We start from the raw sequence: 17,323 nt of genomic DNA, 5'->3' as shown, positions 1-17,323 counted from the left end.
AGGGGGCACATTATCAGACTCCAGTGGAAGGGAATGAAAGGAGGGGGCACATTATCAGTCTCCAGTGGAGGGGAGTGAAAGGAGGGGGCACATTATCAGACTCCAGTGGAGGGGAATGAAAGGAGGGGGCACATTATCAGTCTCCAAACAGCTGTCTTCTGGCAGAAAGTGTCATGCTTCATTTACAAATAAAACTTCAGTCTTGTAGGCCTCATAAACAAAGGGGGAGATTTTAGACCTGACTGTTTCTTAGTGGTCAGGCGTCCTACACAAAAAAGGAATTTTTCAATCCAATTGAGGGCTGGAGCAGTTGGCCTTGTTAATGCAGTCAGCAGGACAAGGAGGTCAAGCTGTGCGGTGCAGAGCCAGTGTCAGGTTGACAAGTGCACTGAGACATGCCATGCAGCCCTTTGATTACACAGAGGGGGCCTCTGCAGGCACTTTCTGCACCAGGGCATACATTACTGGGGCACACGACAAGCCAGCTAAGAAAAAAGTGCTTTTATAAGCCAAGAGAAACAAGCACTTGTTACACAACAGGCTTCAGGGAGAGGAACTGGGGTTAAAATGGGGCAATGTGACTGAGGCAAATGCACTGCCCAAGGGCAAAGGTATATTGGGGAGCAGTAAAGCACCATAATAATCAAGATATACTCATCTGTAAGATGCGTTTACTTGGTACACTAGTGCTTTGTCTGTTTGTTTTTACCATGTCCAGTTTGTTGAGCTACACTGGGCTGACACTTGCAATGCAGGTATTGCTTTAGGAATCACAGATCTTGATGTTGCACCTTTCTAATAGCCTCCTATTGCATTTCCATGAAATAGAGTGGGGGACCTTTTCACTACCATGGTCAGTAGAACAGCTGTGGTGCTACAGTGAAAATGGCAACTTTCTACATTTCTATTAAAATCAATTTATCAACCAAATAACATAAATTACTGATATAATCTAAGCAAAGCTAAACACTTTGGCACAAAAAACAAACAAATACAGATTTTGTAAGCAATAACAGAAACAGCGGCTTTTAGAGAGCATTCGTCTGGAATGCCTCTTCTGTTTCAGAGTAATCACATCCAGAGTACTTACAAATAAGCATAGAGCAAGTTATATGCCCATGCATACATGCATATTTGTGATGTTTTCTCAGATGCTGTCACAGTGGTTTGTTCTGTGTGAAGAGGGGTAACTACATTACAGACTCGTTGCTGCAGATTTTTCAAGGGAATTAGGAATTGTAGTAAGTAGAGTTAATAAAATCTGTCCATCACTACTATTAATCAAGAGCCAATTTACTGTTGCAGCTTCGTCACCTGGGAAATGACGAGGTTCATATCGTCTGGTCTGAGCACACAAGGGACTACCGCAGGGGCATTATACCTACAGATTTCGGGGATGTGTTGATCATTATTTATCCAATGAAGAATCACATGTTCTTCGTACAGATTATGAAGAAACCACAGGTATGTATTTTATTTAAATGTTTCACTGATTTGAGTTAAACACAAGCGGCCTCAGATATCCCCATACATGGGGCACAGGATCCCATAGCAGTTCATCTGATTGCCCTACTACCTCCCCACTAATCACAATGTTACTGCTAGAACTAAACGGGACATATTAAAACTCAATATCTGATCAAACGAACACCGCACTACACAATGGTTCAAAGCATAAATAAGTTTCAGAAAAGTATATATTTTCAAAAATATCCTGTATATATTGTTCAGATTGAGTATATGTCATGAAAAAAAACATGCTCTACTGTATTTGTCATGGGCCGACACTGCAAACAACAGGCCTTTGGGCAAGCTTGTTATCCTTCCACCACTCGCCGCACATGACATTCATAATTTCATGACGCAAATTTCTATAAAGAAGACTAGCTATCCTAACTCATTTGAAGGTACTGTACGGTATCCATTACTTTTTACAAGGCAGCACTGAGCTCAGCAGCATTCTTCACACATAGTGTTTTGTAAAGTTTTTTTTTTTTTTTTTTAATTCCTTTATTCATTTTTACTTGGATGAGGATATTTTTAGATCAAAGTTCACTTCTATGCTAAATTTATTTTGTATTTTGTGAATGTCAACTTCCCTTTAAAGTACAAAGTGTAACCATTACTGAATGGGATATGTCTCTTGCAGCCATTTTTAATATCACCAAGCAGATGTGATGAAAGGATCTTGCGACCTGCTTAGTCAGCTGACTCCTCCCTAATCGCCTCCTGCTTTAGTGCAGGAAATTGCGGTACATTTACCTTCTAATACGGTATTTTGGAATGGTTACAGACAAGTACACTGAAAGGACAGACAACCTTTTTGGTGATTCAAATTCAGACCTGAGTCTGACCCAGAAATTACATTTTCTGACCCACACCCGAACCTCAAACCACAGAAAAAGTTCACATTCCAACACGCTTTGCCGGTCACCCGTGGGTACCCGACCCGATGCGGGACTCTACACTGCGTACACAACAGTTTTCAGCACCAGTCAGCTTGCTGTCTGTTCTTGTGCACATGAATTGCACGGCTGAACCAGTTTTTTCAACCACAACTCTTGTGTGCCTTGTGCTGATTTTGTGAAGAGGACACTGAAAAGCAGGCTGGCCTGCTGTTTCAGGGACCGCTCTGCATCTCTACACCAGCACAACATGACTTTGCCTTGTCCTCTGCAGTGCTGTCAACAGAGTCCCCACTCCCTGTTACAACAGGAGCTAGGAAGCAGTCCTCTGGGGGTAGGAGAAGGACTGAGAGCCTGCACTCCTCTAAATCCTCCTCTGCGTCCTCTGGCTCGGAGAGCTGCCTCTCCTCTGCCAGGGAAGAGGAACAGAAGCCTCTGTAGCAGGCATTCGGGCAATACTGACTGGGTTGTGGAGCAAATGGAAAAGAAACCGATATCTTGGCTCCACGGTAAGCCCCTCCCTGTCAAAGGAGCTCACCTCTCTTATCAGACGTGCTACCATGGCCCTGCAGGTGCCTTGGGCCATGGAGGATGAGCCTAAACGCTCTATATTTGATTGGGCACCCATTGCTGTGTGTCAGTGCCCGGCCCCCCTGGTTCTCCCAGATTTTTTCAAGAGGTGCAATCTTCCTGGGAGTACCCGGCTGTCTCAAGGTTATTGGACAGTGTACAGAAGGGGTGTCCAACCTTTTCTTGGGCATGAGTTACTTTAAAATTTCAGACTAAGACATGAGCCACAACAATAGATTTCACTGTGAGGCTTGTACCATAGCCATATTTAGCATGTAAAATAATAACATACACACAGCAGGCTAGTAAATGATTCAGCTTGACCTGCTGGACACTAAGAACAGCAGGAGCAACTATGCAGCCAGCTCAGGCACTTTCAACACATTTTCAACTCTCGTAATGTAAGTTTATGATGGTTTTTATCTTGTATTAGTTTTTCTCTAAGCACCCTGCTAAAACAAATAGCCCCACGTCGCCTTTTTATGCAGCCATACATGGTCAGTACTTAACTCAATATATTGTAGTGGTCAGCTGTGCGCGCGATGGGTGGAGGGTCAGTCCCAAGTGGGTGAAGGCGGTATTGTAGCACTTACAAGTGCTGTTGTCGGGTCTATCAAGCAAAGGAGTCAGGCAGACCCCAAATAGCTCTTTTACTGAATGTTTATTGTGCAGACAGAATGCCAGTCAACAGCACTACAGCACCCACACTCTCACTCACCCAGCTGGCAAACAGTCACTCCACCTCCACTGAGCACAACACAGGCAGACACAGTGGCAAAACATTAGAGAGCTATAGCAACACTACAAGAAACACATAACTACAATATTAGTATTATCTCATGAAAACTAAATAATTATAAAGAATTTCTAAAGAGTTATGTGTCTTGCAGATTTCTTTTCATAAAAATGGGAATATGTAAAGCAGTGTTTCTTTGCTGTACTTCTTCAGCGTTGAAAGTGAAGTGCCTTCCCATTTGACATACAGACACACGGACGTCAGTGAGGACTGGCATTATCAGAAATTATAAATCTAATCCAAAACTAAGCATTGCTAAACAATATACTTAAGACTATAACATAAAAACAAACTAGATCAAACAAGGTTTATCTGGTTCCTCGTTGTTTTTTCTGATCTTTCTTATCCCTGTTTCTTGGACACTATCTTGTTTGTTTATTTATTACTTTTAACAATGCTCACATAGTGTAGCAGACAAACATCCACTGCGCATGTGAAGGATGCAGCTCACATAGTGTAGCAGACAAACATCCACTGCGCCTGTGAAGGATGCAGCTCACATAGTGTAGCAGACAAACATCCACTGCGCATGTGAAGGATGCAGCTCACATAGTGTAGCAGACAAACATCCACTGCGCATGTGAAGGATGCAGCTCACATAGTGTAGCAGACAAACATCCACTGCGCATGTGAAGGATGCAGCTCACATAGTGTAGCAGACAAACATCCACTGCGCATGTGAAGGATGCAGCTCACATAGTATAGCAGACAAACATCCACTGCGCATGTGAAGGATGCAGCTCACATAGTGTAGCAGACAAACATCCACTGCGCATGTGAAGGATGCAGCTCACATAGTGTAGCAGACACATGCCAAGCTGACGTTGTTGTTGTTTAGTTTTTTATTGCTGAGATGACGCTTAGGGGTGCACATTTTAAGATCAGTGAATAAATTGTCAGGGCCAAACTCCAAATTTTAGCCTGTGTCTTCAGTAGGCTCTTGCAAGCAGCATCAAACTGCTTCAATAGCAACATGTGGCTCGTGAGCTATGGGTTGTACGCTCCTGGTCCACAGGGATTACAGATAAGATGGGCCTTGCTCAGTTTCCGCATGTTGAGATTTCCATGATGTGTCTGTTGCAGATTCCTAATCTAGCCTTGCAGGGACGTTTCATGTCCCAATAATAAATGCCACATCACTGAGATGATGCTGAAGAAGGCCTTTGCGGCCTGAGCATTTTGCACGTGTCTTGGTAGCTACAGTAGTAGGTTCTCTGAAATAGAAATGTAACCAAGTCCATTACCCTTCAAGGTCACTGCGTTCACTCCAATGCAGCAGGCTTGAAGAGAAAATGCCGCTGATCCTTGTGCGTCACTCGTGTTTATCTATTTCGGGCGGAGACGACATCTGATGCATAGAGGGCTCTTAAAGGGGCAGCTTTTGATACAAGTGCTAAGGTAATTCGGGCTGTAAGAGATATATCCCATTCAGTAATAGTTACATTTCTATTTCAGGGAATCAGGGTTATAATAGTTTGTAGATATTTTAAACAATAAGCAGTATGCTTAGCAAAAGATACCGTATGCACTGCAGTATTTCACAATGAAACTATCTTAAATAACTTTTATTTAGTCACAGAGATCTAATTTATAATAACGTCCTGGGGCAGCAACAGCTGCAGAACAACAGCAATACAATTGCCACTGCTATAAGTCATTTATGCTACATTAGATTATATATGAAATGTATCTAGTGTTATGTAATTTTAAATCTCATAAACAGCAGTTATATCTATCTGTTAGTCTGTCTATCTATCTATCTGTCTAGCTTTTGTAGTGCCTATCGTGGTGGCATTGGCTCATGGCATTTGAATTGCATTCTCTAATTGAGAGAGAAGGCTGCTCCCTCTATCAGGTTACAGAATCCATGGCAACACATGGTCCTTTACAAACAAAATGCTGCCCTTTTTGTTAGTATTTTAAACAGAGACACCTGGAGTAAATGTTAACATATGATTTAGCCTTCATACAAGGCTTGGTGGTGCTGTGGTTAAGCAAAGGGGCTTGTTACCAGGAGGTTCCAGGTTCAATCCCAGCTCAGCCACTGATATTGTGCTCAGTCCTTTGAGTGAGACGTAAAACCGAGATCCTATTGTAAGTGGCTCTGCAACAGCAGCTGTGATGCAGTTCACCCCCAAGTCTTTGTAAGTCGCTTTGGTTAAAAGCATCTGCTAAATAATAATAAATGCTATCATTATTTAGCAATTTTCCGATCACATAGCTGTTACAATGTTCAACTTTTTTTTATTTTGCTGTCATTTATATGCCACTGCTTGGCAACCAGGCAATGATTTGCAAATTGTGTGTGTGTGTGTGTGTGTGTGTGTCTTGATTAATTAAGCAATGTAATTATCCCGAACTGTGGCTCTGTCTTCACTCCGACAAAGCTGCTTTCCCCAAAACAATAGGAAGTCTGTCAGTGTGAATGTTCTCCACGCGTCACAGATGTATGAGGATACATCAGACAATGAAGAAAAAAAGAAAGTTGCCTGCCAAACGGGACAAAGCATGGCGTGCAGCCTAGAAGCTCAACACATCCCACTCGGGACAGTGGATTGCAGCCAGTCAGCTAACAGTAACACAATGCCATTAGGAGGGATGCTTTAAATGTCTGCTAAAACAGCATTTTACAAGCACTGTTGTAATGTTGCCTCTATCCTCAAATAGACTAAATTCCATAAAATTCTGCTCTGCCGTCTCCAATCAGGTTTTAGATGTCCAGTCTGCCACGTGGCTCTTTGGGAACAACAATAACGTTTGTATTGTTTGTTTTTGTTTGTTAATTATGCCCACTGCCACAGTAGGAGGTTCCCTTTCAAGTATGAAATATAACCATTAGCGAATGGGTATTTACCTCATAAAGACCCGAATCCTGAATATTGTATACCAATGCTGCTCTTTCCCAGTCGACCCTTACAGCACAGTCATAGAGGTGAAACTCAAAATGTTTCTCCCTAGCTACTTGTTACTGGGGTTCCGAATGGTAACGCACAGGGCAGCCTCTCGGCTTAGCCTTGTAGCATTCCAGTCATTCTGCAATCTTGCCCTTGTGAAGGCTTTGGTACACTCACCCATTTGGTAATGGTTACATTTCGTACTTGAAAGGGAGAGTTTGGTTATTAACATAACCCTGGTTCCCTGAAATAGAAATATAACCAAGTCCATTACCCTTCAAGGTTACAGTGTCCATGATTGAGAAAATGGCGCTGGGGTCTGTGAGCACAGTCCTTTCTGCCTTTGGGGGCAGGGCCACGACTCCATCACAGGCTCACGGAGCAGCTCTGGTATATAATATTCAGGATTCAGGTCTTTAGGAGGTAAATACCATTTGGTAATGGTTACATTTCTATTTCAGGGAACCAGGGTTATGATAATAACTTTACACCATTATTACATATCTCTTCTTTTTTTATTTTGTATCTCTCTGTATCTCATTTATTAGGTCAGCTTTCTTTCCATAAATTATATTTTACAAGAAACATGGAGCACTACTGTCAAGGTAGTCTGCAGCCTTCAAAACTGCCCACATTAATTGTCATTTAATAATGGTTCAGAGGGTCAGCTGCCATACTGGCACCCATTGAGTCCAGCTACGATGCCTATTGTAAGAGCCATGCACTTGTAAGTTACCATTCACACCTGTGCATTATGAATGATTTTTGTATTGTTTTGTTACAGGTTTTGGGATATGTAGTATTACTCATGCCTGGAATTGTAAATTACTTACCAAGTGGAAATGAATTGAGGATAACATGTTGGAAATTAAACTGTGTGAATTGTATTTTTACATGTAGTGCAATCAATATGCTATATTTACATTTCTCAGTATATTGTATTTACCTATCCTCTTAAAAAAAATAAAATAAAAATCTTTTAAATTGTTTTACATTATAAGTGATAAATCCCATTTAAAAGTAATTTAAAATGAAGTCATGTATGTACACAATTATAATGCTTCACACTAATACAGAACAAAAAAAAAATATGTATCATTTCATTAAACACTTTTCTTTGCTAGATTTTTTTTGTTGCTGTTGAATAGCTTCTGTACATTTTGAAGTTTACCTCTTCACCCTCATCATACCTGTCAACTCCAGTCAAGATGTTTAAGTCAGAGCATGCTGGAATGGCATCTGAATGAACTGCTTGCAGTAGACAGCTGCCAGTGTCAGATGTTGTATGAAACTTGAGTTCTGTTTTGCAATTCGTTGCCACCTTTAATTAGAGGAATTCCCTGGCTGCGTAGACTTTATTATGCCTTTTGTCTTCTCATTGAATGCCTGTCACAGTCATCCGCTAGTAATTGTGGGAATGTCAAATAATAGTATATTATATATTATAGTACAAATAGCATGTATTTGTTCTATAAACTAGCAGCCAGAGAAACAAATCATTAGCCCAGATATTGACAATTATTACTTGTGCTTCATTTGTCCCGTGTCATATTGATTTATTTACCTGTGCATGTAAAACATTAAAATATTAGTTCACCCCTCAAAATATGAAACCTACAAGCAATAAAGACATTTCCCCCCCTCTGCGTGTATTTGGATCTCCACCTGAGCATTTCAAATGCTGTGCATTCAGTGTTATTAATAGAAGAAAGCCTCTACTTGCAAACAAATTTACACAACTGAAAATGTAACTAAACAAAAAAACATTTAAAATTTGTTAAAACACAGACTGCATGCTTTCATCTTACTAAGGATTCAGCATTTTTGAAGAATGTTGCAAATATTTATGTTGTATTTATAACTAGAAATTTAGTTTTCACACACATTAATAGGAACAAAACTACAGTAAGTTGAAATGTTGACTATTATAAAGTCATGAACAATAACAAATGTAGTAATAATGTTTTGGGTTTTTTTGTATGTATTTATTAGTGCAAGTCTCTTCACCTGACTTTCCACGTTCGTTTTCAGTTGTTTTGTTTGCGTGTTTGCCTCCCGCAGTCTTTGCTTCTCATCAACACAAATACTGTTCTATATGATTTGTTGTCTGGCAGTTCATAGACAGTGAATAGAAACTGAAGTCTTCATGTAACAGAGAATGACATACTGCGTCTCGCGGTCTGCTCCTCCTACTGTGTACTGTACTCTCTTGACCTCAGCACCATGTTACTGGATTCTCAGCTGAAGCACTATCCTTGCATTACTGCACTACTACTATTGCATCTTGTACTTTATTTTAGTAGTATAATTTGCACTTACTGTAAACTATACTGTATTTAAATATTGTTTTGCATTGTTACCTTGTATTGCCCAGTTCTGTTTTCTTTCATCACATTACTTTCTTGGACCAATAAATATACTGTATATTTATATATTAAGATACATTGGCTTGATGAGTGAGAACATTAACAACTATTAATGGCAGAAACATCATACGTTGGAGCTGCCAGTCCATTAGTAACATTCCTACTGCATATTTTCTTTCAATATATCCATGTTTTTTTTTTTGTCTTGTTATTGTGCAGGTCCCTTTCTTTGGTCCTCTGTTTGATGGAGCCATTGTAACAGGAACACTGCTGCCAAGTTTAGTGCGTGCCACATGCATTAATGCCAGCCGAGTTGTGAAGTCTCGCCTGACACTCTACCAGAGCTTGTATCCTTTCACATGTAAGAAAATTGCTTCTAATGGATGAAACAAAAACATTAATAATATGCATCCAAGGTAAGTTTCCAAGATTTCTTACATGTTTTTTGTGCACACACTAACTAAGTATAAACATTATCCACTAAGCTTTGTCACCAAGCTGCACAGTGTGCTTGAACACCATCTCTCAAGGTTGGAATGAGCTTTCTAAATGCTGTATATCACTGTGCACTATTGTGACGGGTTGGCTTCATGGAGACGTCAGACCCGGAAGAGAATAGACACACAGACAGCACTTGGGTATGAAAGCGCTGCGGTGCATTTTAATTATAAATAAACAAAAGGTTTGAACAAAACAAAGCACTTCACAGAAACAAAAAGGCATGGTGGCCAAAACAAATAGACAAACACATAATAACTAAAACAAGTTTGGTGCTGGTGTTGAACCAACACACGTAGCAATTGTTTCTTTATGTTTATTCTTTTACCCTCTCCCTCTCTTGCTCTCTCTCTCCCTCTCTTGCTCTCTCTCTCCCTGTCTTGTTCTTTTTCTCTCTCTTTCTCTCTGCCACATTCGGCACGGGGTTTCTCATATGCGTGGTCAACAGCCAGTTTGTCAATAATCACTCTCTGCTGTCGCTGCTCACCACGCATTCTCATGATTCTATCTGGATCGGACTAAACAATAATAACAAAACATTGTGTTTTTAACACACCAAACCATACAGTGAAACAATAATAACACAACACAAATATAAAGTAACACAAATATAAAATAACACATACACTATATAACATATTGGCATGAAAGCTTGATCCTTCAGGGATTTTGGGGGGTTAGGTTACTCGGTAATAGTACAATACAGAAACACATGCTGGTGTTTCTGTTATTGAATGATTCCGTTGATCCGTTTTAACCAGTGCCAGTTGCTTGTGATTTAAGGTCCATAAGTTTGTTTTCTACCTTTTTCGTTTTTTGTGGTTTTTGTTAGATTTGCTTCGATTTGAACAGCATGTAAAAGCAACGAATAAGGATCGTGCCTCTCTCTAGCTCCCCAAGATAAATCAGTAAACCCAGAACATCATGGAACAAAGCTTCAGTCTTTAGAAAAGAACAGTGTAAACTCTGATTACAGCTGTACTTGTCAGTTGTGTAATCGCGATGGAGATTAATTTGCATCTCAATTATGTAGAACTACGAAGGAAGGATTGTGGTCTGTTGCTAGCAGGTTGTGGAAGAAATCTGATCAGCCACAAAGCCACCTAACACTGCATATTCAGGCTGAGTGGAAGACACTGGCTGGGGTTTTGTTGCTATGGTGACCTGAAGCTTGGTTGCTCATTGTAGAACCGAGGTTGTGCACTCTGCTCTTTTCAGCAAGATTACAAAACTGATTGCTGTAAGGGGGATCCTGTTTTTACAGCAGATGTAAATAGGAGGAGCCCTTGTTATGCATACATATTTAAATGGAGTACACTGCATGAGAATATTTGTCATTGTTTCACTTGTTTGAATTTTAATGATCTATCATGTGATTGTGCTGAAGTGCTTTGCCATATATACTGATACACAAATGTTCTACTTATTTGTGTTGAACTGTTTCTCTAACTCTTCTGTATTAATATAAGCATAAAGGCATTCATACACATCAAAGCTTTTTGTAAAAACAAAAATTGAAAAAATAAGGCGGCCAATGTAAGGTGCTTTGGGCCTCATTTACGAAAGGGCATTCAACATTGTGGTGCACCATAATTGGAATTAGTGTGCATATTCAGAATTTCCCTATTTTACAATTGCAATTTTATTCATTATCACATGATATAGTGGGCATATTATGTAGCACACTGATTTTATTGTGCCACACTATGGTAACCCAAATGGATATATGATTTGTATGGTAATATATTTAAATGAGACACCCCGCTCTGAATAATGAGATGAGCTTTATTCACGCCGTATTTACTAAAGGGCGATAATCGTAGTGTGCACCTTAGTGAGCTATAATTAGTGTTTTGAAAGCAAGCTTTAACCATGGATAGACGCACTATTTAAACATATTGTTCTGGGCTGAAATCTACCTTCCATCATGGAGGCATTCCTTGCATACAGAGGCTGTATAGGTAGGATCCAAAGAGCAACAGAAAATGAATGAATTTGAAACTGAAGATTTTGTCTCTACTGCTTTGAAAAACTAACAAAATTATTTTGCAAAATGGCTAAAACCTGTTGCACATCAAACAGGCAGAATGAGTCCGTTTGCCTCACGAAATTCAGAGTTTAATGTCACCCCAACCCAAAAGATTTATCACTTGATAGGGGGTCACCCAAGTCCCCTAGTCTTCTTCAGCACTGAGGTGACATCATGCTTTCTCCAAAGCAGGCTGGTGTAATTCACAGTGGACTGCTTCTGGTGAAGTGTGGAATCTGGTGATTGCTGAGACAGGCTGAGCATTGTCTCATGCTGCATTTGGTTATAGATTTTTGCTTGGGAACACATCCGCATGATTTAATAGTCGTATTTAAGGTATAGTATTAGCATTGTACACATGCTTGTTTTTTGTGTATGTGTTTTTGTCTATATAAAGAATCTTTGTTAGAAATTAGTCACATTTTAACCTTTAATGCATTTTTGTGTATAAAGGAACTATCTGCCCTGTGTATTATAATCTCAATAAATAAAAATGTAAAATGGCAGCAGTTATTCAACAGTTAAAATTATTATTTTATTTTTATTATTTATTTCTTAGCAGACACTCTTATCCAGGGCGACTTACAATTGTTAGAAGATATCACAATACAAAGTATCATATTACAGATAAGAGCAGTTATAAAGTACAGTAAAATCAGTAGAAAATAAGATCAAATTCAAATAAGAGCAAAATACAGTAGGAGGAGAAACAGGCAAGAGCAGTGCTGGAGAGTAGGTCAGCGAGGGAGGACAAGAGAACAGAGCAGTTGACTGTATCAAAGGCAGCAGAGAGGTCAAGGAAAGTTAGTACAGAGGAGAGGGAGTAGGCATGGGCAGAGAATAAAGAGTGGGTGACGGAGAGAAGAGCAGCTTCAGTGGTGTGCAGGGCGAAAACCTGATTTGGAGGGGGTTGAACAGATAATGTTTTGACAGGAAAGCAGAGCGTTGGCGATGATCCGATCGCTCAAGGGTTTTAGAGAGGAATGGGAGAAGGGAGACAGGATGGTAGTTCTCGAGGGTAGTTCTGTTTGAAGGCAGAGGGGAAAGAGGGGCCAGAGAGCAGAGAGGTGTTGACAAGAGAGGAAATGAAAGGGAGTAGAGCGGGGGCAGCAGCCTGGAAAAGTGTGGTTAGGGGGTCCAGAGCACACGTGGTGGGTTTATAGCTCTGGAGCAGGGAGCAAAGATCAGAGTCCCAGAGGGACGAGAAGAAGGGTAGATCAGTAGGGGTTGCAAAAGGTGATGGGGAGTGAGGGAGCAGAGTATGGGGTGGGTGGAGAAAGAGGCGAGGTATTGAAGAGTTTGCGGATGTCATTGATTTTGGAGGAGAAGGAGGCAAAGTTGTCAGCTGAGATAGAGGAAGGTGGAAGAGGGGGGTGGGCTAAGGAGGGAGGAGAAGGTAGAGAAAAGTTTACGGGGATTGTTAGTAGAAGACTAAATGAGAGAGTGGAAGTAGGAGCGTTTGCCAGAGTTGAGTGTAGAAAAGAAGGAAGAGAGGAGCGAGCGATGGAGATACAAAGCAGCAGCAGTTCTTTTCAGCAAAGCGCAGTTTGGTATGAGCCGAACAAGTACAGGTGTGGGCAGGTCGAGAGGTGAGGGAGTAGAAGCGGGTAGAGGTAGCCGAGTCTACAGAAAGTTGGGAGAAGGAGTTGACAGAGGGGTGTGAGAGAGCAGCAGAGGAAAAGAGGTTTCGATGGAAGGTGATGGGGTTGGCGGGGTAGGAATGGATGGGAGCGACAGAGTGAAGGAGACAAAGTAGTGATCAGAGATAATGAGAAGAGTGACCGAGAGGGCGGGGGGAAAGCAGTCCCTGGTGAAGACGAGGTCCCGTTGACGGCCCACAGTGTTAGGGGGGCGGGGCTAGGAAGAGGAAGGAGTGAAGTGGAAGAAATCTGTCAGAGTGGTTGGGGTTGGAGAGGTGGATGTTGAAGCCTCCTGATATAACAATGGGTGGAAGGAGAGGAGTGGAAGGAGAGGAGGAAGTCAAGGCCACCAAGGAAGTGAGAGGGGTACAGGAGGGTGGTAGAGAACAATGATTTGGAGGTGACAAGGGGAGGTGATTTCAACAGCGTGAAACTCAAAAGTGCTAACAGAGAGAGGAGAGAGCAGAGGGGACAGAAAAGAGCAGGGAGGGACAGAGCAGAAGTCCTGTTTCCCCATCCCGTCCAGAGGGACGAGGAGAGTGGGACAGGACATAGAGAGAGGAAAGGGCAGGTAGAGTGATAGAGTTATCAGGGGAGATCCAGGTTTCAGTGAGAGCTAGGAAGTCAAGAGAGAGGGGAGAGGCAAAGGCAGAGATAAAGTCAGCTTTGTTGGAAGCCAAGCGGCAATTCCAGAGAGCACCGGAGATAAGGTTAGAGGAATTAGATTCATAGTTTGTGCAATGATACAGTACTTGTTTGTTTTGGTCAAATTAATCTTACAACATTTAGACTGACATTGGGTTTTCCATGAATGTGTGTGATGCACAGCATGTAGCCGATGCAGCACAGACTTGACTATATTTTTTCATCGTTCCCAAGGAACATATTTTATTTTTACACAATCATTACTGTTAATTAGATTCTAATTTGACACACTCTATACAGCAAACATCAATTTCCTGGTGCATTTAGTATTCAAAATCACAATTAATAGCAAAAAACTCATCGGTGTTAACTAAGGACTTTAGTAAGTCTTGGTGTCATTATAGTGTGTACATTGCACACAATGGCGTTTACCCCAGCATACAGTAAATTGCAGTGCTTTTGAAACGACGCATCTTGTTGCATAAATTATTAATTGAAAAAAACAGCTGTTGTGTTTCATATTTATCTGATCTCATTAGACTTCACTTATGAAATGTCATGTAGTAGATGCTTCCTCAGTCATGCATGAAAATGTAACTTGCCATGTAGCTGGTTGAGTTGTGATAGCATGAGCAAAATCTTTCCACAAGTCCCTGAGCAGACACAAATAAAGACACATGCTGCCCCAGTTTACTAAGTGCTATTTATCATGCACTTTCATCCTAGCACAGTGTTTTTGGGGAAATGTGTCTCCTTTTGAAGCCGAGAAAGGGCTTAGAAAGGATTGATTGCAAAGCTTTAACCATCAAAGTCCTCAATGCCAAGGCATAGATGTGTCACTGGGTGCTGCCCATTCTGCACAGCTGAAGTCTTCAGTGCAGTGTGCAAGCAGGGCTTACTTTCACAAGACACAAGACTCATTTTTTAATTTGGCTCACTGCACTGCATTGTTTTTATTGTATTGTTTTATGTATATTTATGCATTTGTGTGCATTAATTTTATTTGTAATGTACACTGCTTTTGAGATTTCTTTTAATGAAAGGCGCTATACAAAATAAATATATTATTACAAGTAGTGCTGTGATTGATTTCAGCATCTTAAGGTGGGCATGCAGATACACATGTTTGTAAGATGCAAGTATGTGTGTGTGTGTGTCTGCACATAAACATGAACTGTAGTTATTCAGGCAACAAATTGTAAGCCTTAAAGAAAAGTCTGGAGCCCCAAAAAAATGTTTTAATCGAGGTCACAATATTTGAAGGGTTTTTTTTTGTATTTATTTATTTATTTTTTTTACGCATATTAGAATAATTTTTTTAATGTAATTCGGCTTGTAGTTTTCAGATTTTATTTTTGATCACATGATGTCCCTTTTAAACATATTTTGCGCCGATTCGCTTTCTTAATCAAACACTAATTACCAAAGGAAGTTGTTTCTTTTTACCCTCATATCTTGACTGAGTTAACAAGCGATGTGCATTGATCTCACCTGATTCTATTTGAACCTGCATTTCTTTCTGGCTCTAAACGCAGAATTCCGCTTATTAATTTCCACTGCATTAGTTTCTAGTAGTGTGTCGCTAATTTAAAGAATCTGGTATTCAGTTGAGGCTTAACAACTGTTAATTAAGGTTAAAGGGAGGGAGAGAAGGAAAATAAAAAGCCCTAAATGTAGTATACAGTGATATCCCAAAGATAATTTAGCACTTAAAGGGTGTTGATTTTTGTTTTTTTACATCTTGACATAGCTTTGTCATTGTTCCCCCTTCCTTGTGTTGAAGATCTTGTGGCTATTTATTCTTTCATTTCAGATATGCAGATTTCTCAAGTACAACACTTTTCTTCATGCTGTGTAATCACTTCCTGTGTGGTAGATTCACATGGCATGATTGGAGAAAAAAATGACCTACAGGTGATTTCCTACCAGGAAGCAGCAGCAGCTATCTTTGAGATATCTGCCTAATCCAAATTGAAGCAAGGGGCTGAAAGATCTTCAACATAGCAAAGTGAGGCCACCTATTGTATTGCTAGTGCTAATTAAACCTTCGTTAGCACACCTTTCAAAGTTTGCTTTTAACACTTTACACAAAGAGTAACTGGAGACCATTTTCTACTTGTTATTTATATATTTCAGCAATTCCTAATTATGGGTTGTTGATACTGTAGAATACAAAGGCACTGTTCAATTCAAATTTAATTGTTTTCTTATTTTATAGTCTTGATTCATAAAGCCCTATTGTATTGTATAATTGTCTTGATTTTGTAAGTAGAACCTCGAGTTTACTGCACAAGTAACTTTACTTAAACGATACTCCCAGAAACTAGAGTGCATAACTCTTTGCCAATCTGAGTGTCTACCCTTCTTGCTCTGTGATATTGCAGCTTCCAGTTGTGGTTTGAAGTGATCATTTCTGACTAGGAGAGTTTTTGCAGTCAGTCCCTGTTACTTTCTTTGAAGGAGAACACAAGATTGAACTTGTCACATTCAGCTTCCCTGTCAGTCACAGTAACCAGCTATCACAGGAGAGGTCGAAGATTGAGACGGAGAAGTCTGATCTCGTCACAGTGACTCTGGAGCGTGCTGATGAATGTTCCGACAGCTCTAATAGGTGGGATAAGAGAGTGCTGACCTTCATTTTGAAGTGCAGCTTCCCTGCTGGATAGAATCGATAGTTTCTCTAGCTGTCCTTGCTTCTTTCTTCTCTTCCCACACTGAGATCCATCTCCAGAAAGCAATCAATAGCTATAATCTGTTCCAGCCTGTAAGAAGTCATGCAAGGCAAAGCTTTTAGGTAGCATTACATGGGATGGTGAAGGTGGTTCTTTCTCTTGACAGTGCACTTGCTGCTCTCAGAGAAATGTGTGTCACTCTTCAATAGGAACGTGCTTCCTCGTTAGCATGGGAGCCAGCTGCCAGCTGTGGTTGTTTCTCTGGTTGATTTTGTTGATTTTACAGTTGGAATCACCAAGAAACAATAAAATGCATGAGTAAGGAAATAGGTTTCCTTTTCATTGTAGGTGCAAAAAGTACTACTAAAATACAATATGGGCTAGCATGCAACAAGTTAGGATTACAACAGTTAGAATTATAGCAAGTTATAGCTACAGTTATATTTACTGATTTTATGTGCAGCGCAACAGATAAAATAAACATGTACTGTGGCAATATCTATTAACTTCATGTGCTAAAGATCACATGATCTGATTGCAGCTGGACTAAATTGTCAGATAGAACAGGTTCCTGGAAGCACAGACATTCCAAACTATTGTTGAAATTAATGACATAGAACGATAGCTCAAATTGGGCTACAGTTATGGCCAAAAGTTTTGCATACCTAGATTTTTAGGATTCAGACATTATTTAAAAAAACAAAACAACATACAAACATAATTTAGATCTTTTATTTAACATCATGTCATCAAAGAAACTGCAAACTGATACCGCAAAAGGGTACCGGAATCCATAACAGTAGTAGAG

At 40.3% G+C, this 17,323-nt stretch overlaps 1 protein-coding gene across 6 annotated transcripts in view; it reads left to right on the top strand.

Annotated features, from left to right (window-relative positions):
- The window catches only part of ralgapa2 (Ral GTPase activating protein catalytic subunit alpha 2), a 153,009-nt gene that overhangs the window by 100,690 nt on the left and 34,996 nt on the right, over positions 1-17,323 (top strand). For all 6 annotated transcript variants that reach the window (XM_041253769.1, XM_041253770.1, XM_041253772.1 and 3 more), the window contains 2 exons: positions 1,306-1,464; positions 9,251-9,378. In XM_041253769.1, the coding sequence (XP_041109703.1) occupies positions 1,306-1,464; positions 9,251-9,378 (287 nt within the window). The remainder of the gene's footprint in view (positions 1-1,305; positions 1,465-9,250; positions 9,379-17,323) is intronic.

The sequence above is a fragment of the Polyodon spathula genome, chromosome 6 (assembly GCF_017654505.1).
Source record: "Polyodon spathula isolate WHYD16114869_AA chromosome 6, ASM1765450v1, whole genome shotgun sequence".
In the NCBI taxonomy this organism is placed as follows: domain Eukaryota; kingdom Metazoa; phylum Chordata; class Actinopteri; order Acipenseriformes; family Polyodontidae; genus Polyodon; species Polyodon spathula.
This window is presented reverse-complemented; position numbering and strand designations above follow the sequence as displayed.